Genomic DNA, 25,075 nt, shown 5'->3' with positions numbered 1-25,075 from the left:
AAAAGAAAGAAAATCTATGCACACACATAAAAAACACAAAAACAGCACATTAAAGAAGTATATTAAAGATTTGCAAAAAAAATTGGCAAGGAGAACAAAACGCGCTGTTTACACTGATCAAAACATATTTTTTACATCTCATTGATTTACTTGTTTCTTCTGATGGTCTGCAGATTCCTCAACAAAAATTTAAAAGAAGAAACTTGAAACAAATTTTCATTCCATATCGGGTTTGGGCTAGCATATCAAATTTCGGTCTTTCAGCAGACAGTGTCAATGAGAACGCGCTGTTCGCACTGATTATTTTCTTACATCTCCTTGAATCTTTATTTTTCTGCTGATCCACAGATATATCCTTTAAAAAATGGAGGAAGAAATTTGAAACAAATTTTCATTCCACCTCGAGAGTGGGCTATAGCATATCAAATGTTGGTCCTTCAGCGGATATTATTATTATTTATTATAAAGATTTAATGTAGCGCATTTTCAAAAAAGACCAATGCGCTTTACAATAAAAATTGAAATTAAATACAAAAGAAAGCAAATTTATGCACACACATACATAATTAAGTGGCACGGTTGGCTTGTGCGTAAAGCGCTCGCCTCTCACCAAGGTCACCCCGGTTCGATTCCAGGTCGGGGCCATATATGTGAGTTGAGTTGTGCGTTGGTTCTCTGCTGTTCCACGAGGGTTTTCAAGACTATCCGGTTTTCCTACCTCAGGAAAAAATCAAACACTTTCGATCTTGGCTGTGCTCCGTGGTCATAATGGGTTGATGTGGCTGGCAGCTGAATGCGCCCTTGCATGCCTGCTTCTCGAACACGTTGTATAATAGCTATATTTAATATGGAACTTACCTTTGAATTTTTGGTATCGGTGTTGAGGAAATAGTCCCTGTGGTTATGACATGTGAGTAGCATGTATAGGCCCTACACGTAGCATGGGTTGATGTTGGTAGCCACAGCACAGAACACCGTAGGCAACAGATAGCTGGAAATGCTCATTGTTCTTATTATAAATTGATTTTTTTTTCTACAATACTTGTGATCTTACTACGGAAACTACGGATCTTACCTTTGAGTTTTTGGTATCGATGTTGAGGAAATAGTCCGGCAGTACATCAGGATCGCTATTCACGTGCATCAAGGCCATCTCAGCCGCTTTCAGAATAGCTGTACCATCCCAGTCGGAGCCGGAACCCCCCAGGCTGAACAGACCCCCCAGGGTGATGTTGGTGAGAGACGGGGTCCCTGTGGTGGTGAGAGTCAGTAAGGTCAACGTGGTGATGTACAATCTAAAAGGTTGATGATTCGTAGCCATAGCAAAATGACACCCGTGTGAGCCTCGGTGCCTCAACTCCAAATCAGCTAACAGGGAGACTTCCAGATTGAAAAAAATGCCTCACTTGTGCAAACAATGTGCACTGTGGCCCCTCAACGCAAATCAACTATGTATATAATTTGACAGGATGCAATACCCAGCGTGAAAAAAATACAACAACGCTGTCCTACCAGTGCACTGTCGCACCTCATGTAAATCAACTATATTTGACAGGGATATTTCCAGCGTGAAATACCACAGGTGCACTTAACGCTGTAATGTGCTCTAAACCCCAATTGCTACGACTTATAATAACTAGCAGGTGCTTCGAGATCACGTGTGGATGGGAAAGGCCAATCATGAAATCAGCCAATGAAGAAAAGGAAATCATAAAATCAACCAATCGAAAAGCCATTCATGAAGTCAGCCAATGGGTTCATTGCTGCCCGCACTCCTAAGTCATTGTACGTCATTATAAGAATTCACACCTTTACACCAGGGAGTGGATTTTGTTATACAAAATGACCACTTCTCAGAATCAGCACTCTTCTAAACAGGGGAAAACATCGAGGTACGTTTATCTAAAACCTGACCCAAAGCAAATTACCTAAAGCGTTATACCATAAGCATAAAGAAACAATGCCACGTGTACCACAAGTTGGCATTTCATTTCTTTGAGTAAGTTAATCACAATAGTGAATTGATTCGTTCTTATAACGATTATAAGACGAATGACGCAGAAAAGAGAAAGCCGTTAGCTGTGGAGAAAACACAAACAACCTTTCTCAAAATCAATGCGTCATAACAAGGTATATTAATTTGGGACGTTCATTTTGACAACTGACAATGTTTGTCTCAGTATCCTAGCATAATAATACCGATGGATAAACTGACTGACAGCAATCATGATGGTCTAGGGATAGTGTTTGAACATTCCAGGGGCGGACCTGTGTATGTGTTAGATGTGGTAAAGATAGTGGACACTATTGGTAATTGCCTGTGAACATTTGAGCTCAATTGGTCGTCGAAGTTGCGAGATAACTATAAAAGAAAAACACCATTGTCACACGAAGTTGTGTGCTTTCAGATGGTTGATTTCGAGACCTCAAATTCTAAATCTGAGGTCTCGAAATCAAATTCGTGGGAAAATTACTTCTTTCTCGAAAACTACTTTACTTCAGAGGGAGCCGTTTCTCACAATGTTTTATACTATCGTAATACCAATTAAGGTTTTATGCTAATAATTGTTTTGAGTAATTACCAATAGTGCAGCAGTGCTTGGGTTGGAAGACCAAAACTCCGTTGGATCGACGGACTCAACAGGGCCCAATTTCATAGAGCTGCTAAGCACAAAAATTTGCTAAGCATGAAATTTCTTCCTTACTAAAAACAGGATTACCAACCAAATTTTCATGAGATTTTCAGGATAAGCAAACAACAGCTGAATACCAGTAACAAGCAACAAGCAATATGCAACACATGGAAACTTGGTTGGTAATCCTGTTTTTATCGAGGAAAAAATGTCATGCTAAGCAAATGTTGGTGCTTAGCAGCTCTATGAAATTGGGCCCTGGTGGAGTGGCCTCAGCACGGCTGAAGTCACTGCGGCTGCCCTACAGCGAAGTAAAATCACTCCTGCACCAGCCACACAACCAAAGAGAAGTGAGCGGTTGTTGCGTCAACGGGCAGCAGCCTATGACGATTGATGGGTCTACTGCCTTTAAATTAGTACACGCATTCCCATTATTTTTTGCATCCATGTGGAGACTAGACGTATCGTTTGTTCTTTCCGTTGTCACCGTACTAAAGATTTTCCCATCGACTTTGTACACAAAATCCCTTGTGGAGCGGCGAGGTCTTTATTTCCCTATGGAGGACTTTAATTTTCCCTTCTTTTGTTTTGTCCTTGGTCTCCATAAGGTAGTGAAGATGAAATACACGACAGCGTTAGGCTCGTTTTTGTTGTACGAGTCAATGGGGAATTCCCATTGTGACAGCGGACCAGTCTATGCTGCAAAATATCCAGCGCATAACCGACCTTGCCCTGGCAGTAGTGTGTTGGGTCTAATGAGACAATCTATTGTTATATTATTCATAATGCACAAATACAATAGGATTCAAGGCTTAAATTAGCATAATAAAGTATGGTATGAGTCTTAATGAGACAGTGTATTGCTATAGTATTCATAAGGCATGAATATGGGCATAAATGAATAATGATAAGGGAGGTCATATGACTATGGATGAGGTCAAACAATGGGCCAATGAGAGGGGAGGGCTTAATGAGACAGAAATATGCATGAGAGTGTTGTGAGTTTAATGTGAAATGTGCCAATGAGAGGGAATGGCTTAATGAGACAGAAATATGCAGGGAAAAAAAAATATATATATATATAGAGAAATTATTTAAAAAAATATATATATACGTATATATAAAAATAATCAAAATAAAAAAATTAATATATAGTATAAAATCAAAATTTAAAAAAAAACATTAAAAAAACATAAAAAAAAAAAAAAGTAAACGCATTTTTTGTTTTTACAGTTAAACCTGTGTATAACATAAATAATAGATCTTAGACCCCGGGTACCCCCTCCTAAGTAACAAGCCCTAACAATATGCACAGGAGAGCGTGATTGGAAATGGACTAATGAGAGAAGAGGGCTTAATGAGACTAGTGTATAACAGACAGTGGTTAAATCTCTCTTTTGAAAATGTGGTGGCTCTTAAAATAGCCGGTGTTGCATGCATAAAAATGCTTCGGCAACCCATACTTCCTGGCGAAATTCCTAGCTAACTCCATCCGTTCAGCCTCTTCTCTCCTACGTTTAGCGCCTTCTCGGTGTGCTTTGCGCCTTGCAGCTGCTCGTCTTGAGGCGGGGTCTCGAGGTTGGGATCTTGCATGTGCTGCTAAGGCACGTACGTACTTTAACCAACCTGATTTAGAGCCTGGCGAAGGGTTGAGGGCGCTGCGAATCTGCCTCCTTTTTTCGAAACCCTTTGGCAAACTCTCCAGGTAGTTGAAGTAAGCAGTGTTGGAAACAAAGGCTGCCTGGACCATTGCCGACTCGATGGTTATGTCGTCGACGTCTTCTTCGTACTCCCTGGTCTTGATGGCCAACGAGATCCTATGTAGTTAATTGCAGCGTTGACGTTGGCCTTCTAGCAACGCTACATGGTTGGTTTTGTCGGCGATACTAAAATTAAAACTGTTGTATGCAAATACCATCCAGCTCGTGCAGTTACCGTCAGCATCCATCGTTGCAAAATGAATCTTAGACCCCGGGTTCCCCCTCCTAAGTAACAAGCCCTAACAATATGCTCAGGAGAGCGTGATTGGAAATGGACTAATGAGAGAAGAGGGCTTAATGAGACAGAAATATGCACTAGAGGTTGGAAGCGAGATCAATAACCACTGTGAAAAAAAAAAAAGATTATAACATTGAACAAAAGGTTTGGGTGTACCCTGAGCATCTTCGGGGGAAAGGTTGTTATTGAAAACACCACTTCACAATCATTTGGAGAGTTTGCGTAACCATAAGAGAATAATAGGGTTTGGAAAAGGCAGGAAGGAGTGGGGCTAGGGAACTAAAGGTTTAATACAACTTAAACTTTACCATTACGTAAGTTAAAGTAGTCCTAGTAAATTCACTAAGTTTAACTGAAGTCATATAATAGTATCGAGTGATAGGTAGACAAAACTAAGACAGTTTGGTTATTTCTCTTTTTGGAAGATGTTAGGGGGCTCTGAAAGGAACCGGTTGGTTTTGACGCGTACACATTCAACGTCTATTTAAAGATGATGAACTTTGTGATAGCCTTGATTCGTGATGCACTTGCTTTATCACTTTGTAGATGTAGGTCCTTTATATTTCTACGTCTTTTCTTGTTGCCATATGGAAATGTTCCCTTAGCCTGACAGGCCTTCTTCCGTCCCTCTCCACTTGGCTTTGATGACATGGTTGTATTCGGTTGTTCGCAAAATTTGCAGAATGACGATTATCAAAAATATCTGGCCTTAAATACTTATCCCGTATGTAAATTACGATCCTGCGAAGATTTTTAGTAATTGTGAGGGGAATTTTCCGGTTTTAGTGTTTAAAACCACCATGCAATTAAAAGTCGAATATAAAGTGAGCTTAGTTTTGTATTATTTTAGTGTTTATAAAACAAGTTATCATTGGAATGATAACGACCCCCATAACTTTGGGTTACATGTAACGCGTACAGTCAAATATTTGGATGTTACTTTTAGCAAGTGAGAAAAACAAATTTCAGTTCTCAACTTATTGAGACAAAAATTCGGTATACGATACTAAACACGAACGTTTCTTTTAAAGTTATTAAACGAGCTTAACTGTCTACACAGTCCATCTCAAGACTGTTTAGTTACACATCATTACGAGTAGCATATAAAATAAACTCACCAAATTCAGATGGTGCGCATGAAAAAACCAACACGTTACCGTAGCTCCATGTTTATAACGACGGCATCGTAGTAGGTTCTTCGATCTCTAATAATACTATGTCATTGTTTCTCCCGATACTTCTTACACAAACTGATAATAGAAAAATGTGTGCTTCTTTTCGACCGAAAAACCGCATCCGGACATTATTCCATGATTTATACACGTACACAATCGGTAGAGTTGCCACATGTCTATACCTGCAGCATTGGATCTACAACAATTTTTGCCCGTTGGGTCATGTACCCCTATTGTTGACGAATCGATTAGTGTTCCCCCACTATTTGCTAAAGGATTAAATTTGGCCAGGCCCTTAAACGAAAAGAGTCTATGCTGTGCACAACAAGACCGTAGCTTCCAATGTTGAATGGAACCGACTGTTGAATGCTTGTCGATATTATAAAAAGACAACCTTTTTATTACATACAGTTATTTTCTGTGGTAAAAAATTAATGACTTCATCTTCATTACGAATGAAAGACACTGTTTGTTGTTTTTTGCTAACACCAGATACATCACTAACTTGTGTCCGAAACTGAAACTTACTCATCATCATTCACATGAGTGCTTATTAATTATTGTAAAAACAAAAAGTTTGGTTTCAGCGGTTTTTTTGTATGTGATTGTCTCATCACTTTGTTTAAATTTATATCAGTAGTTAGCTTGACGTGCTTCTGACGTTTAGGAATTCATTTAAGGAATAATGTGGCCACATAAACAAACGCTACATATTATAAGTATAACAAAAACGAACATGTACAAGGACTGCAACATAAAACAAATCAATAAACAAAAATGTGATTTAAAACTAAAAATTTTCAAAAGGCATGTACACAATTTTACAGACAAAAATATTAAAGTTTAGGTCTATCGAGAAACTAAAAAAAGAAACACATGAAACAATATCAGTAATACAACGAAACACTATACTATAGTCAACGACATGATGAGGAATATTCAACTAAACATCACATTATTATGGTACAACGTGTAGGTTCAGTATAAAAAACATCGATGCAGTCCAAAAACAGTTGGTTCAAAGCGCAGACACTTGCAAACCTCTCACAACTAAATACTAAAAGATAAAAGCCGAAAACTGAAAACAAAAAAAAGACTATCAAAATGTAAACCTCAAAGTAAAAGCTAAAGCAAAAATACTGAATTCAAAGCTTAAAAACTATAAAACTAAAAAAGAAATTGAAGCTACAAATACAAACAAACCTGGAAAAAAACTGAACTCAAAAACTTAAAAACTATAAAACTAAACAACTAAAAACTAACTACAAACTACAAACTGTACACTATCAACAATAAACTAACATAAAAAACCGCAAAGCTGCAAACTACAGAAGAAAAAAAACTAAAGAAAAAAAACAAGAAAAAAAACCACTCAAATCTTAAAAACTAAACCACTAAAAGCTGTAAAAACAAACTACAAACAACAAAAATACGTACTGAAAACTGCAAACTACAAAGATTAATAAATAAAAACTAAAAAAAGAAGTAAAAACTAAATTCAAAATTTTAAAACCTAAACACTTGAAATCTCAAAAAAACTTGAAACTGCAATCCACAAGCTGCAAACTATAAACCAAAAAAAAAAAAAAAAAAAAAAATTAAAAGCCTAAAAACTTAAGCCTACAAACTATTCCAGAAAAACAAAATATTACTAAAAACTGCAAACTACATAAAAACTAATGGGAAAACGAAAACTAAACTCATATCTTAAAAAACTTACAGCCTGGCAAAACTTGAAAGACAACCTACAAACTAAAAAACTAAAAGAAAAACATACTGAACTCGAAACTAAAAAAACAAGCAATTTAACCAGCTAAAAGCTTAAAGACTTCAAACTGCAACCTACAACTAACGTAAAACTTTTTTTAAAAGTTTACTATTACAGATTTCAAGGATAAACGAATACTAGACCTAACTCGAAACTTGAAAACTTAATAAACCATTAATAATAACATATTATACAAGTAAATGTTATCGTAATACATTATTAATAATAATAAAATAAACAATTCCAAATGCCAACTGAAATCTAAAAACTAACGAATTTAAGTACATAATACAAACTGAAAACTTAAAGAAAACAGTACTAAATTCCAAACCTGCAAACTTCAACTTCAAACTTGTACGCGTTACATGTAACCCCAATTTATGGGGTCGTTATCATTCCAATGACAACTTGTTTTATAAACACTAAAATAATACGAAACTAAGCTCACTTTATATTCGACTTGCAATTGCATGGTGGTTTTAAACACTAAAAGTTACTCTTTGTTCAATTGATGGTCCGTTACTGGGGAAGATAAATGTATTAATAGCGGCATGTAAACTTTCCTGGTTTTGCTGACTCATGCAACGCAACACATGTATTGACTTATTCATGGGAGGCAACACTGAACGATAATAATTTCCGTTAGCCATGGTAGCGCACAATTTTTTCTCGCAATATTTAAAAAACTTAGTTTGTTTGTAAAATGGCTCAAGACGTTTGACACTCTTAAGATTCAATTCAACGCATTTAACTTTAAATTTAAAGAAAAAGGAGTATAGGAATGTTTACAATAGTCTCTCCATATACTAAAAATGACATGTATTATTTTTACTATAACGGGGATTATTTTAATCTTTCATACTCTGTTTAAATATCATATCGCCCGCGGAAAATTCCCCTCACAATTACTAAAAATCTTCGCAGGATCGTAATTTACATACGGGATAAGTATTTAAGGCCAGATATTTTTGATAATCGTCATTCTGCAAATTTTGCGAACAACCGAATACAACCATGTCATCAAATCCAAGTGGAGAGGGACGGAAGAAGGCCTGTCAGGCTAAGGGAACATTACCATTATGGCAACAAGAAAAGACGTAGAAATATAAAGGACCTACATCTACAAAGTGATAAAGCAAGTGCATCACGAATCAAGGCTATCACAAAGTTCATCATCTTCAAATAGACGTTGAATGTGTACGCGTCAAAACCAACCGGTTCTTTTCAGAGCCCCCTAACATCTTCCAAAAAGAGAAATAACCAAACTGTCTTAATTTTGTCTACCTATCACTCGATACTATTATATGACTTCAGTTAAACTTAGTGAATTTACTAGGACTACTTTAACTTACGTAATGGTAAAGTTTAAGTTGTATTAAACCTTTAGTTCCCTAGCCCCACTCCTTCCTGCCTTTTCCAAACCCTATTATTCTCTTATGGTTACGCAAACTCTCCAAATGATTGTGAAGTGGTGTTTTCAATAACAACCTTTCCCCCGAAGATGCTCTGGGTACACCCAAACCTTTTGTTCAATGTTATAATCTTATTTTTTTCATAGTGGTTATTGATCTCGCTTCCAACCTCTAGTGCATATTTCTGTCTCATTAAGCCCTCTTCTCTCATTAGTCCACTGAAACCTTTTAAAGGCATTGGACACCATTGGTAATTACTCAAAATAATTATTAGCATAAAACCTGACTTGGTGACGAGTAATGGGAAAGGTTGATGGTATAAAACATTGTGAGAAACGGCTCCCTCTGAAGTGACATAATTTTCGAGAAAGAAGTAATTTTCCACGAATTTGATTTCGAGACCTCAGATTTAGAATTTGAGGTCTCGAAATCAACCATCTTAACGCACACGACTTCATGTGACAAAGGGGGTTTTTTCTTTCATACTTCTCTCGCAACTTCGTCGACGATCAATTGAGTCCAAATTGTCAAAAGTTTGTTATTTTTTTGCGGTGTCGAGATACACCACGTGAGAACACTGGTCTTTGACAAATTTACCAAAGATGTCCAGTGCCTTTAATGCCGTGCGTTCGAGTCACCCGCAGCGTCTAATGCATTTTTTGCGTCCCATTCCTCTCTCTCCACTTACACTGATTAATTGAGTTCAAGCCGTGGCTTACAATTTTCACAGTTGATTTCAATTCTAATCATCCTTCAATTCAATATAATTTGTCGAGTAAAACATGTATAATGAATGTTTACCCTTTTTATGAGCAAGGTCTATTTTGATGACAGTTTTTTTTTTCTCTGAACGGCCTCTAGAATTAAAAACTTAATAACAATAAATTAGTTTGTAAAACATTTTAATTACCGCTCTGTTTTTGTTGTTGTTCTTTGTTCACCTGAATGGTTCGTACTTGTCTCGAAGGTGAGTACATTGTAATAACTTTAGAGTCTATTATCTGATATAAACCATTTCCCCCATCGTTCTTTGTCAAACGCGACGTTCGGTCGCTAGTATAACTATTTTGCAAAATCTATCAGCATAATATAACTCCATTATTATAGTGCCCGTGTACAATGTTGTTGTTGTGAAGTTATTATATAAAACATTATTAAAAGACAGTGGACACTATTGGTAATTGTCAAAGATTAGTCTTCACAGTTGGTGTATCTCAACATATGCATAAAATAACAAACCTGTGCAAGTTCGGGGGGGGGGGGTTAATTATAACAACGTTGTAATAAATGAACGATTACGGTCCCCTATGTGGACAGTTTTGAAAATTGGGCTGATTCAATCGGTCGGTGTCCTATGGGAAAATTTGTCCCGCGGAAATTCTGTCCTCCACTGTATGAAATTATATTAATAATGACCTGGAGGGGGTTGGTTCAAGAGAAGGGCGCTATCAGAAGAAGATAGTTCGTCGTATATAAAAGTTTGGTTGGGCGTGCCGAAAAAAAGAAGAAGTTCTAACGAACACCCTAACTGTAAGTGGAGGGAGGAAACAATTGCGTAAAACCATAACATGACTATGTGGACCAAGCGTGAGTGTTGTATTCCACTTTCGGGAAGAATTTTCTCTGTTTAAAGGCAGTGGACACTATTATGGTAATTACTCAAAATAATCATTAGCATAAAACCTTACTTGGTAACGAGTAATGGGGAGAGGTTGGTGGTGTTAAACATTGTGAGAAACGGCTCCCTCTGAAGTGCCATAGTTTTCGAGAAAGAAGTAATTTTCCACGAATTTGATTTCGAGACCTCAAGTTTAAAATTTGAGGTCTCGAAATCAACCATCTAAACGCATACAACTTCGTGTGACAAGGGTGTTTTTTTCTTTCATTATTATCTCGTAACTTCGATGACCGATTGAGCTCAAATTTTCACAGGTTAGTTATTTTATGCATGATGTTGAGAGATACACCATGGAGGAATGATACACCAACTGTGAATGCTAGTCTTTGACAATTACCAATAGTGTCCACTGTCTTTAATTGTGATGGGGAGTTTTTATGCAAGCTGCTATGACAAGAAAAAACAATTTATATAACAAATTATGAATGCAAATTGTTGATGTGAAGACCTCAAGTCCGGGGGGGGGGGGTCCAAGATCTACCCGGGAAAAGGGGGGGGGGGGTCTGGGACCCTATATAAACCTCGGCAACATATAATTATGATTAATTAGAACAAAAAATCAAACTATAATCTCAATCGTCGTTGGAATGGTACAGATAGAGCAGACAAAATAGTCACACACAGTGCTGTTATGCTTGAGTGGTCAACCAATAATAATAACTGGGTGGAATAGCAACCTGTGAAACATGGTTGGCAGGTGTGAGTCACGAGAAAAAAATACACAGCATGTACGGTGAAGGCAGCCTAACAAAATAATGTATAGGAACAGGGAATACAAGTTTCTGTAATTTTTTTTTGTAAGAAGCCAAAATTAATTTTCTTTATCCCCGATTCAAATTTCCATCTATTTTAATAAATCTATTTGGCCCAGCTATTTTGGGCATTATACAAAAATACAGCCGATGGTCAACCCCAACTACACGTTCTTTAATCATTGTGTAAGCTGTGTAGTCAGTTGCCGAGTGATAGTAAACAGTGCGTCACGTACGTTGTGCCTGGCCGTGTCCCCTAAATGATCTGGTACCCGTACTTCCCACACTATCGAAACACAACCATCGGCAACCATGGAAGAAATATTTGCATAACAGTCGAGCATTGTGCTTTTATTTCTCGAAGGAAGTCTTCAGTTCATTTGAAGACAAAATGGCGGACTTCTGTGACTGGAAGTGGAGAAAGCTGTTGCCGTTGTGCGTAACGGTCGTTTTGTTGGTGGTTTTTGTGCCCAACTCTAGTGCTCTGTATATGGAAGGAACAATTGAGTCATTTGATGTGAGTAGATTGATGTGTTTGTTGATTACGATTGCGACGAGCTGAACATTGGTTGAATGAAATGTTGTGAAGTTGAAATGAACTGAGTTTGTACGGCATGTCACGTGTACGAATTTCACATTCCTGAGGGGAAAATAATATGACTGCCAACTTTTCAATGAACGTCACCAAATAATAGTCAGTAAAAGTGTAACTGCGCTGTACTGTAAGCTCATTTGACTGTTGGGAAGCAAACACTACCTTTAAGGAAAGGGGGAAGTCTGATGTAAACACAAATTTTACCAGTTATGTTTTACTTCATACTTGTTGCATTTTTGTGTTAGGATTAATGTTGTCATTTTTTTATAACATTTCCAATGTTATTTAATACAAGCCAGTTTGTCTACAGATTTGACAGGGGAAAATTTTCCATCCTACAAATTTCCTTATAAAATCCAGTTTTTCATTTGTTATAAAACAAAATAAGGATAAGTTTCCACAAATGCCACCACTTTTCCACTCATTTTTACAAAAAAGGATATCTCATTGAGGTAAATTAGATACTATCTCATTTTGTATAAAAAAGTGGTGGTGCCGTACGGAAACTTTTCCTTAAATAATATTTAACTAACTAAAGATTAAAAAAAATAAAGGTAAAAAAATGGTGGCAGGATACGACAAGTTTTCTGAGGCGAAGGCTATCCACGCACTGGCATAGTCGCAGGGACACAGTTGAACGGTAAACAAGATTATTTGAGGTCTTCTATTTCGAGTGATGTCCTCGGTCAATGATATCTCGGCTGAGGTTTCTCCAGGTCCTCCTGTCCCCAATACATGTGGATACTTCTCTAGCTTTAACAAATCCGATGGTCCTTTTTCAGCAGATCGACATAGGTCAGATGGCCTCAACCTGAGGTCACTATGTAATTAAATCTTGTTGTATTGTATGAATTGCATTAACTTTTAACTAAAAAACATAGACCAACCATGGAGGTAGAAATGGTCAATAGAGTCTAGACTAGTTGTAATTATCCTAACCCTCCATCCATATCCTCCAGACGGTTGCCGGCAAGAGCTGGTGGAAGGTTCTATTTAAACACCCAGGCAGTTAATAAAACAGTTCAGTGCAAATTCAACAATTTTTGTCGACTAGGGAACCGATCTGCAAAAAAAATTGCCCTAAAAAAAGAAAAAAAGAAAAGAAAAGGGTGTTGTATTCGACCACCACCTTTTTCACTTTAAAGGCAGTGGACACTATTGGTAGTTACTCAAAATAATTATTGGCATAAAACCTTTCTTGGTGACGAGTAATGGGGAGAGGTCGATGGTATAAAATATTGTGTGAAACAGCTCTCTCTGAAGTGCCATAGTTTTTCGAGAAAGAAGTAGTTTTACACGAATTTGATTTCGAGACCTCAGATTTAGAACTTGAGGTCTCGAAATCAACCATCTAAATGCACACATCTTTGTGTGACAAGGGTTATTTTTCTTTCACTCATATCTCGCAACTTCGACGACCAATTGAGCTCAAATTTTCACAGGTTTGTTATTTTATGCATCTGTTTAGATACACCAAGTGAGAAGACTGTTTTTTGACAATTACCAATAGTGTCCACTGCCTTTAAAACAAAATGAAAACAAGTAAAAAAGCAAAGGAAAACTGACTGCGGACATTAAAGAGTAATTTGGGGGATGAACTAGGACAAAATTGACTAGAGTTGGATTTGAACCAATGACCTCTGGATTTTGATGTGCCATCGTTCTACCAACTTTTGTAAGCTTGGGGAGAGATGTTCCATTGGTATAGAATTAAAGGTCGATTAAAATTCCTTGTAGTCACGCTTCTCTGTGTGGGGTCAAACAGAACAATTTGAGTCTGATGCATTGGAAGCTGGATTTTAATGTTTTTGCACAACCTGAAGATTGTGAACACACTTTAAATTTTGTGCCAATCTGCAGCTTATGTAAGATTGTGTGCAATCTTTAAACTGTGCATGCATCAGAGAGAGGCACAGTGCCCTGTCGGATCCCCCCCCCCCCTACAGAGAAATTATGCACTAATGTCACAATGAACCCTTTCCGTGAATGTTTTTTACATTCACGCATGCGTATATAGACCCTATGTTGGCAGACACCATAGAGAATGCACTAAGCAGATGCACAAAAGAGCATTAATTAGGCTCCGCCCACGACGCACGGTTTTAGCAAGAACATGTGAGCCTCTCCAATAGCCTTTCTGTCATTCTGCACAACTCTGCCGCGTGCGCCAAGCGTGCGCATTCATGTCAGACTTTATTTGTTGGACCTTCGTTGCGTTGTGATTGGTCAATACGCAATGGGGCGGAGCTTAATGGATCGTCTTTGGCGTCTACAGATGTGTCAAGCAGCCATTACAACAGTCAGTGAGCAAAGGAATTGGATTTTCAGAGTTGATTTCTAATGTGTGTTTTTTTTCCCTGACAGAACTGGATGTTTTTGGCTCGCTTCTGTTTCCTGTCAGATATTGGGAGATTACGATTTGAGGTGGAGTATCCAAAGGTAAAAAAAGACTGATTTCTAGGACAGACCTAAAAGTTGTTAAGCTCTAAACCTTATCAGCCCAGTGTTTGACTGTGATTGACTGACGGACTAAAAGTATTAGCCTTTGAGAAAGACTACATGTACGATCAAATGTTAGGCTATTAGATATTTGTTGCATTTAGCGTACAGGTGCGACTGGTGTCAAAGTCGTGACTTACATATAGGCTATTTAGGCATAAAAGATTGAAGGATTGTTTTTGTGAATAGTCATGAGCAACTCAATTGGTTTAATAAGCAGGTTCATTGCGACTACTTTTTATTGTGGTCCCCATAGTTTTTGTAGTAGCTGTGGCTGCACGATTAACCGAGTAGTACGAACAGTAATCGCGACTCAACTCAACAATGATTCGCGATTACAACACACTAGACGCCCAGGCTTTATGTATAAACTTTACTCTTGCAGGCCAAATACCTTAGTTCAGACAGCGTACTAAGTTAGACCCGAACCGGTTTAACTTTTACGAGCAGCAGGGGGTGATCGTAAAATAAAACCATTTTGCGTTCAGACAGCATTGAGTTAAACCGATCCGGTTTATCTTTGGTTTTAAGAGGTCAAAGAAAACGCGACCCGTTACTCTAACATCCTGTTTATTGTCCTGTTCATTGGTCACCGTGTGTTTGCATAATGATTACGGAGGTCAATGGGTCGCCTGTTGTGAGTTAAACCGGATGTGGTCTATTTGATTCTGTCCACACACAGTGTTAAAAGATTAACCCGAAGCGGTCTAAAGATAAAACCCCTCCCTGGACGGTTTATCTTTTGTGGGTACCTCCATGGTTGAACTCAATTCGGACTAACTTTAGATCCGTTCAGACACACTGAGTTGAACTCGATCGAGTTGAACCATGAGTTAAACCAACTTTAGTACCGTGTCTGAACGCAGAAGACGGCTCAAGCAATTAACTCCACACTAGGCCACATACAAAAAAAGAATTGTTGATCGTCCTTTTCTTTTTGCGGATGGGGGAGGGAGGGAGTTGTTTTTTTTTTTTTTTTTAAGTTTTGTTGACATGCCAAAATATGAAATCAACAATAAAGAAATCATCACAATCACTATAAAACAGAGGTTTTTATTTTTTATTTTTTGTTTTCAATAGTTTTGTCAAACAAATTTACATGTAACTCCTAGATGACATGTTCTGTAAACTTTTTCAAACAACTAAGCACAGTGTAGCCCAAGTAATATTTGAAGAATTGTTCTTGCTTTGCCAACATGAATAAAAAACCTGAACTTTAAACATCTTTTCAAACCTGTACATTTTGAAAAAAAATCAGTTGAAAATCTTGGCAGTAAAAGTATAAAGAGATATCCAGACATGGGAGGGAAAAAATGGGGTCGGGGGGTTTTGAACGGTTGGGCGGGGACGATCAACAATTTTTTCAGGTGGCCTTACAGTTGTTGCCTTGGTGCCCCATGACATTTCCCAGTAGGCCGATAAATTTTCACCACCCCCGAATTATCACTTCCCCTTACCAAGGATTACACGCCTACTTCCTACATGCAGAGCTGCTTAATAGTGTAGTCAGATACAAAAGGCACATCCCCTAAAATTAAAAAGGGTAATCTCTGGCTATATGGCAGTAATGAGGTTGAATGGCTTCTGACTGGCACCTGAAACAGATCGTAATTGACAATTTTAGGGCTACAGTGCTTCCAACGTACAGTAGGCCCTACTAGGGCCCAATTTCATACAAAAGCCTATAGCTCTGCTTAGCTCAGCAAAGAATCAGCGCTTACGGAAGCAGAATTCTGCTTCTTTAAAAAGTATTTCATGGCTTAGTGGGGAATTTAGGCTTAAGGCTACATGTAGCTCAGAAATTTGGCAACCCATGTATTAAAAGCTGAGAATAGTGAGCGTAAGCACAGAATTTGTGAAGTGGTACAATGGCAGCATGTTTTATCCGGAGGTCATCGGGGGTTCAAGTCCTGATCTACTTGTAGTAAATTTGTCTTTGTCCAACCAAAACTAATTAATGAATGTTTTTATTTAAAGCACACTAATTGGTTTTGGTGTTGGGCCTCTTTGCTAAAAGATCTTATATTTTACAATTTTTAGGCATGTTATTCCTAGTTCAGTCTTATTTCTTATTTTCTTTGCCCTTGAAAAACTCTGGAAATTGTGTATAAAAATAGCCTGAAATGTCTTGTACTTGTAAGTAGGTCAGCTCAGCCTTGGTGCTCAAAAACTCCAAATGTCATGCCAGTAAATAAAAACGCTTTTATGTACACACAAAACGGCCTTATACCGTGGGTTGGGTGTATACTGAATTGGATGGTTAGCATATAGTACCTAGTAGCTGAATTTTCATTATTGAACAGGTAGTTGATGTTAGGGATATGAGCTGTACACTCTTCTTCCCTATTTGACATTCATACCCCTTGTGTACACTCATACTCCCACTAATGTGTTCGGAGGATTCATTAAAAATCTGAGACAATAGGGCTGTGTTGATTTATAAGAAATCAATAGGGCATAGATGCAGTACTTTAAATTGCTTTTTAGTTTCCAGCATACAATGTACAGTACTGTGATACAAATGCACTAATAACTGTATTGAAATTAACGCTAGCCGCCAGGCCCGACGCTAGTGATTTTAGCATCGGGCTGGTAAAGTCATCATGACTGGACAAGTCTAGTAGTCTTGTGATTTTCATTTCAGTTTAATACCTGACTCTGTATTTATCTTGAACAGAAACAAATAATTATTTTGTTTATAAATGTTGACCACCCCTGAACAAAGATATCGACAAAATAGGGAGACCGCCAACATGGGCTAGTTCAATGGTACATGTAGCTCAGTTGGTAGAGCGCTGGCATGTTAATCCGGAGGTCGTTGGTTCTACGCCCCACTCTTTGTTTGTTCAACCCCAAATCAATGCTTTTCAATTCTATTGAATAATTAAAAAAAATTCAATGCCAGAAAAGTACCAATAAGAGGTACATGTACGTGTAAATCTTCTCTTTAAAGGGACACTTTGTCTAGGTCTATGAAAAGTGTTTGAAAACCTTTTGTTACAAAAATACACATAATTAGAAAGACGTTTTAAAGGTAGAAAATAATATGATCCACACAAACTACCGCATGGTTTTCCTTAATGCAGTGGAGTAAAATTATTGACTCCACAAAATGGTCCAACTTGTTAGTTCGCAAAATAAAAGGAAAGATTTGAACTTCTACAACACATTTGTGTAATTTCAGAATCAGATAACCCCCCCCCCCCCACCCAAAATAAAAAATAAAAAATTAAACAAATGAAATAGAAGTTAAAAATCATCCTGCCAGCCCTACGTGCCTTATTTTGAAATGGCAGCAAAATTCCCTCTCTGTTTGCCTTAGACATTAGATAGAGTCGCTCCTTAATTCGGTCTAGACGCTAGAGTTGATTGCTTGTATAAAAGATCATGACGTTACCATGGTGACGTTCGAGTTGCATGACCATTAACAAAGGGATGTCAGTTTACAATGTACATGTTATGTACTATGTAGGCACAATAAAGTATGTAGTAGGCAACATTGATTTCAGCTACATGAAGTAAAGCTAATGGTTGTGTAGAAAGCTTCCCATTGAATAGGCCTATTACCTGCTGAGATGCTGGACACGAGTTTTTGAGTAAAATGAGTAAAAGTTTGATTTTCAACAAGTAGGCCTAATTTATATTACATGTTCATCATACATCTTTATTCACAGTGAGTCATTGAGTAGAGATTCATATCGTGGCCAAAAACTAAATGGTATCGAAACCCTTTAACCAATAAGTATAAACCAATAAATATACTGTATTTTTTCTTTTCCTTCATTGTTTTCTTTGCAGTCATTTGCTACACAGAATCTCATTCTCTATTACGATGAGGAGGATCAGTGGCCCGCTGTTTATCCTACTGATGAAGTAGCTTTAAAGGTAACCTGTGAACATGAATTTAACATTAATTTTGGTGTTTTTACCCATACACCGTTTTTAATTCAATTTAATTCAAAAATTGTTTATTAAAACATGACTCGCAGTTAAAAACTGAATTGCACATATGTCAACATCATAATATGTTAACAAAATTACATCAAGTAGAAGTTAACAAAGAAAAGGACATCAAATAAGAAATTATTATTATGATGTGTGTTATAACTGTATACTCAGTACTTTCCCGATTCCTGTGACAAAATATCACAGGCGTGTTACTCGGGTGGGATTCGAACCCACGACCCTTGCAATTGTAGAGCAGTGTCTTACCAACTAGACTACCGAGGTTGCCCGGCAGCTAGAGGCAGTTCGAATCCTATGTTTTGGCAGCGAGTACCGCAACGATATAATAGATGTTAAATTTGCATCGGGGATAAAGAATATTAATTTTTGTTTTTACCCATACACCGATGTGTGTTAGCACTGTATACTCAGTACTTTCCAGAGCCCTGTGAAAAAATATCACAGGCGTGTTACTCGGGTGGGATTCGAACCCACGACCCTTGCAATTCTAGAGCAGTGTCTTACCAACTAGACTACCGAGGTTGCCCGGTAGCTAGAGGCAGTTCGAATCCTATGAATAACGCTTTAAAAGTTTTTTTTATTTTATAAAATACGGATGGACATGGAAATTGCGCACTACTTGGCATGTACTTTTCATTATCATGACTATGGTACCAAGTATTTATTAGCCGCAGCAACCTCGTACATGTAGATATCCGTTTACTTCCGGATGGTGAGAAGCAATGATGGTTTTTAAGCTCAAAGACACAAAGGGTCATGAACCCACACTGTGATGACTCTGCCTCCAGAACCACATTACAACTTGACAGCATTCTCCCTACACAGTGGTCTGCACAGTGGCTTGTAAAAACTTTCCAGAGTTAATTTTATTAAACTATAAAACCTTTGCTATTTCCGCTTAGACCTGTAAGCAGAAAGAATCCGTTCTGAAGGCAGAGAATCACCAAGTCATCAATTTGACCACAGAGTACGTCTGGGCAGGCTGTATTCTGACGAAGCTAGAAGAAGATGACCAGATGTCAAACTTGTTCGGAGACACGGAGAAGCTTGACTGCAGAGCTGGGCGGAGCTTCCGATCGGTTAGGGAGAGATGGTGGTATGTGGCGCTGGATAATTGCAATACCACAAGGGTAAGGTGGACTTTTCTCTAGGTACATGTTGTTGTGTTCACTTGCTGAGCCTTGATGTACTCTAAAAGCTTATAGGTACTGGACACGAGTTAGGGAATAACAGTGCGAGTACCCGGTCTTCACTGCGTGGTAAAGACCGGGTTGGTGGTTGGCGCTGTTAACGTTAACAGCGCCAGCCACCAACCAAGGTCATTACCACGCAGTGAAGACCGGGTACGAACACTGTTATTCCCATTAATAAATACCTTTTTTAGCGAATTAAACGGCTAAAATTGTCCAAATTTTGTAACTTTTCTCTCGGCGGCACTTCTAGACATGTTCAGGGGCCATATTTTTCGTGCGTTAATTAACATTACTGATCTTTGAGACCATGCCTCTTTGAAATAATGATCTGTTCAGCGCCTTCACTGGGGTCAAAGGAGGGAAATGATTGGACGATAGCTGTTCCTTGTGCATTAAAAAGGCGCGCATGAGCTCGGCGTCGTCAGTTTATATGCGCGCACATGTTACACGCGCGCACTCAAAATTGATACATTTTCAGTGCGCGTACGCGAAGTGCGCGAAGTTGCAATGAAAGTAACAGGGATATAAATAAGCGTGCGATACAGTGCAACGCGCAAGTTTTACACAATGTATGCTGATTTAGTGGCCACTTATTCGCTATTTTCCAAAGCCGGTCTTTATACCACCGTTAACACTCCCACACGTGACCGGGTTTTGACCAATCAGAGACTTGAAACCGTCCAAGGTATTTATTAATGGTAATTACTCAAAACATGTATAATAGCATAAAATTTACTTTGTAACGAGCACTGGAGAGCTGTTGACACATGTAGTAAAAAAACATTGTGAAAAACGGCCCCCGCTGAAGTTATGCAGTTTTTTGAGAAAAAGGTAATTTCTCACTCAATTATTTGAATCTAGCAAAAGACTTCAGGCCTGAAGCCTATTATTAGGCATCTGAAAGCACTCAAATTTGTGCAACAATGGTGTTTGTATTTTTATTATTCTCTTGCAACTTGAATGACCAATTAAGTCCAAATTTTCATAGATTTATGTTATATGCATGTTGAGATACACAAAGTGAGAATATTGGTCTTTTTCAGTTACCAAAGGTGTCCCGTGTCTTTAAAGTCACTGACCAAACTAAATCAAAGAATGGGAAAAAAATCTAGAAAATTAATGTGTCTTCTCAAGTTTTTGGACCATAAGCTGATGAAGCATTATTTGTTTGCCCTTTTAAAGGCAGTAAAGAATTGGTTTTGCTAGCAAAAAAGTTTCTGGCAGTGCAGGCACCTTATGTAACCCACCATATACACAAACTGACAAACCTGTAGGAGTTTGAGATCGATCGGCCATCTGGGTCGCGAGAGAATAGTGAAAAACCGATTACAAGTTTTGCCTTGCATCGATTCCAAAACAAAACTAAATAAAACGCTAACTTGAGCGATAAACTCCAAATGTGAAATTAGATTATTCAGTTCTCATCAAATATGACACTTCAGACAGAAATATTTCATAGGATGTTTTCTACTATCATCATCATTAGACCGTGTAAGTTTGATGTAAATCTGTGATCTTCACAATTTTTGTTTCTTACCAATTCTGTAACATTCCTTTAAATTTAAATAATTGAAGATTTTTCTTGACTGTCTTGCAGGGTTTGTATCTGAAATACAAATTAACCTTCACGAATGGAGAGGGTTTCTGGGACACACATTTCTCGGCAGATCAGTTTGGTAAGTTTTACTTTGACATCTAATATTAACCATAATAACACAGCGCCATGATTACATAGCGCCAAATTGTCAAAGGGTCCAAGGCACCAAAGTGACGGTGATAACCAGCTCTACAGATTGAAGAACAAGTGAGTCTTGAGACCCTTTCTGAGGTATAGAACAGTCCGAGTGCTTTTAATGGGGACAGGAAAAGACCGTTTTGTAGGAGAGAGAGGCAGCAGTACAAAAAGCTCTCTCACCGACTAGTTTGCGTGACTCGTTCACCACAAGGGAAAATGGCAGTTACTGTGATCTTTTCTTTATGGAACATTACTCTTTCAGTGCCAGGGTACATATTATTTTATGTCTTTATCGGCAAGGATGAAGACAGGGGACCAGTCTTACTTCATGTGCACTCTGTACGGTTTGATTTTCTGACTTTAAAGTTGGTGTGTTTTGTCTTTCTTGTTGCAGGAATCCTTGAAACTGATATCACATTCCTGATTTTGTTCGGCTTACTCTTCATTGGATCCGTGTACGTTGCAAGTGAGTATTCCATATTATAGATCTTACAAAGGGAGTGTCTCAAACTAAGAATGGAAGGATCATTCTCATTTAAGCCGATTGCTTGTTAGATTTGAATATTGTTTGCTACAGTGACTTGCTTGGTCACAAGTTTCCGCTTACATTTGAATTTTTCAGACTACATGTATAGAGACAGTTACAATGTCAAATGGTGTGAGGCAAGCTTTTTTTATAGCAACCTCCAGATGAGCAAACCCTGGTACCATAGATCTTTATCACGGTGTGGCCATCTTGATTTTACTCCATGTCAACTCTTTGTAACCAAACTGTGGCAGGAAGAAATAATATTCTGGTGCCATGTTTGCGTGATGACTGTTAACATTTATTACTGTTATGGACTTAGGGAACGTGACCAAGATGCTCACAGCATGATAAAGGTATATTGTGCCATACACATTCATTTAGAATTTTGTACCTGTGTTCACTGTCTCTTACGGAACATTGCAAAAGCTTGCCCCTGATCATGTGATTAGCAACTGTCTCTATAGTCTGATGTATGACTTGTGATCAAGCATGTCGTTATACCAGACATTATTCAAATCTAACACACAAATGGCTTATTGGATTGGTAATCTAGCGTGTAAAGATAGACCATTCCATTTTGTGGCAGTATTTTGTGCGATATATATCGCGATATATCGATATTTCGACTAAAACTAAATCAATCCGATATCGAAATCGTTTCCAAGTTAGTATCGCGATATTCCATAATATTGTGATATCGCCCAAGCTTAGTATGTAGGGATGATGCGAAGGACATCAGACACGAAGGAAGTGTTTAATATCCAAAGTGAGGTCACAGGCTTTAGTCATGATCCCCCAAACAAGGTCAAACTAAATTATAAGTAATACATGTAGATTAGCCACAAATGCATTGCTACTGGTCAGGCACTGGACACCTTTCTAATTGTCAAAGACCAGTATTCTCACATGGTGTATCCCAAAATTTGCATAAAATAACAAGTCTGTGAAAATTTGACCCAAGTGGTCATCGAATTTGCAAGAGAATAATGAAAGAAAAAACACCCATGTTGCACAAATTTCTGGTTTATTTAATCCTTCTCAGAGACTTTTTACCCATTGCTTGTCTGGCACCCTCGAACAAGGATATTGTCAAAATAGGGAAATCACAAAAATAGGGCAAAAAATAGTTAATGGCCTGACGTTTCGACCCTAGCAGAGTCTTTCTCGAAGGCTAAATGACAACACAACAAACATGAACAGGTAACTAAGTGAAACATAAGCAGTGAAGTGGAAATACATGAATGGGGTTAGAAAGCATACATAAAAAAGCAGGGGGTAAACAATGAATAGGGGGACAAAAAAGGGGGGGGGTGAAGGGAAGGGGCTGGCTTGACCACAAGCAAGAATATGGAAACACAAAGGACAACATCGAGGGTGGTGAGGTTGGGTAAAAAGTAATTTATATTAGTGAATGAGGCTCAGGCTAAAAGGCTATGGGGAAAAAAGGAGACGGCAAAACAAAAGGTTTATTAGTCGTTTCCTTCTTGGATGTTCAGACCATGGGGTTGAATGGTCTGGAGGCGTCTAATCCAGAGTTTCTCCCTACTCAAACGCACAGTCTCTCTGTGGTTGCCTAGTGCCTCTATGCCCTGTAAGATCATGTCAGAAATGGAGTGATTAGGAAGATTGAAGTGATGACCTACAGGTGTATCTAGCTTTTGGGTCTTGACTGTAGATCTGTGGCCGTAGAAACGCCTCTTGAGTGTAGTTCTTGTTTCACCTATATATTGAACACCACAGACTCTGCAAGATATGAGATAAATGAGATTAGTGGTGGTGCAGGTGACATGACCCCTTGTCTTATGGGTGGTACCGCCGGTGTTACTGGTGAAGGAGTCCGATTCCCTGATGTGTTGTCTACAGACGATGCATTTGGAGATGTTGGAACACCTAAAAGTTCCCTGTGGTAGAGGGGGATTAACATCATCATTAATGGGAGGGACTTCTGCTCGGACAATGAGATCCCTGAGACTTGGTGGGCGTCTGTAGGCAACTATGGGTTCTTCCTGCACAGCACGTTGACAACACTTTCCACCCCTCACTTCCTCCCATTCGTAAAATAACCAGTTCTAACCATCATATTCTTCACACATCAGATCGACTTCAACGTGCTGTGCAGGAAGAACCCATAGTTGCCTACAGACGCCCACCAAGTCTCAGGGATCTCATTGTCCGAGCAGAAGTCCCTCCCATTAATGATGATGTTAATCCCCCTCTACCACAGGGAACTTTTAGGTGTTCCAACATCTCCAAATGCATCGTCTGTAGACAACACATCAGGGAATCGGACTCCTTCACCAGTAACACCGGCGGTACCACCCATAAGACAAGGGGTCATGTCACCTGCACCACCACTAATCTCATTTATCTCATATCTTGCAGAGTCTGTGGTGTTCAATATATAGGTGAAACAAGAACTACACTCAAGAGGCGTTTCTACGGCCACAGATCTACAGTCAAGACCCAAAAGCTAGATACACCTGTAGGTCATCACTTCAATCTTCCTAATCACTCCATTTCTGACATGATCTTACAGGGCATAGAGGCACTAGGCAACCACAGAGAGACTGTGCGTTTGAGTAGGGAGAAACTCTGGATTAGACGCCTCCAGACCATTCAACCCCATGGTCTGAACATCCAAGAAGGAAACGACTAATAAACCTTTTGTTTTGCCGTCTCCTTTTTTCCCCATAGCCTTTTAGCCTGAGCCTCATTCACTAATATAAATTACTTTTTACCCAACCTCACCACCCTCGATGTTGTCCTTTGTGTTTCCATATTCTTGCTTGTGGTCAAGCCAGCCCCTTCCCTTCACCCCCCCCCCTTTTTTGTCCCCCTATTCATTGTTTACCCCCTGCTTTTTTATGTATGCTTTCTAACCCCATTCATGTATTTCCACTTCACTGCTTATGTTTCACTTAGTTACCTGTTCATGTTTGTTGTGTTGTCATTTAGCCTTCGAGAAAGACTCTGCTAGGGTCGAAACGTCAGGCCATTAACTATTTTTTGCATTTATACTCTCGGTCCATTTGGTTGGTAAGTTGTTTGCAACAGTTAATTCTATTTTCTCAAAAATAGGGCAAGATACATGTAGCTTTAGTTGGTAGAGCACCCACACGTTAATCCAGAGGTCGATGGTTCA

The 25,075-nt window shown here is 38.5% G+C and overlaps 1 protein-coding gene and 1 non-coding gene across 2 annotated transcripts in view; one reads left to right on the top strand and one right to left on the bottom strand.

The window, feature by feature from the left end:
- The first annotated feature begins 11,718 nt into the window (after positions 1 to 11,718).
- LOC117301628 (transmembrane protein 145-like) overlaps positions 11,719 to 25,075 on the top strand; it is a 28,374-nt gene continuing 15,017 nt past the window's right edge. The window contains exons 1-6 of the mRNA XM_033785649.1: positions 11,719 to 11,933; positions 14,376 to 14,450; positions 18,309 to 18,395; positions 19,379 to 19,606; positions 21,267 to 21,345; positions 21,799 to 21,870. Of these exons, the coding sequence (XP_033641540.1) occupies positions 11,808 to 11,933; positions 14,376 to 14,450; positions 18,309 to 18,395; positions 19,379 to 19,606; positions 21,267 to 21,345; positions 21,799 to 21,870 (667 nt within the window). The 5' untranslated portion in view covers positions 11,719 to 11,807. The remainder of the gene's footprint in view (positions 11,934 to 14,375; positions 14,451 to 18,308; positions 18,396 to 19,378; positions 19,607 to 21,266; positions 21,346 to 21,798; positions 21,871 to 25,075) is intronic.
- On the bottom strand, positions 18,668 to 18,740 carry Trnac-aca. The gene has a single exon. It is a non-coding gene; the product is annotated as a tRNA-Cys (tRNA).

Source organism: Asterias rubens, chromosome 17 (genome assembly GCF_902459465.1).
Source record: "Asterias rubens chromosome 17, eAstRub1.3, whole genome shotgun sequence".
Lineage (NCBI taxonomy): Eukaryota > Metazoa > Echinodermata > Asteroidea > Forcipulatida > Asteriidae > Asterias > Asterias rubens.
Note: the sequence above shows the minus strand (reverse complement) of the source record. Positions and strands in the feature narration are given on the sequence as shown.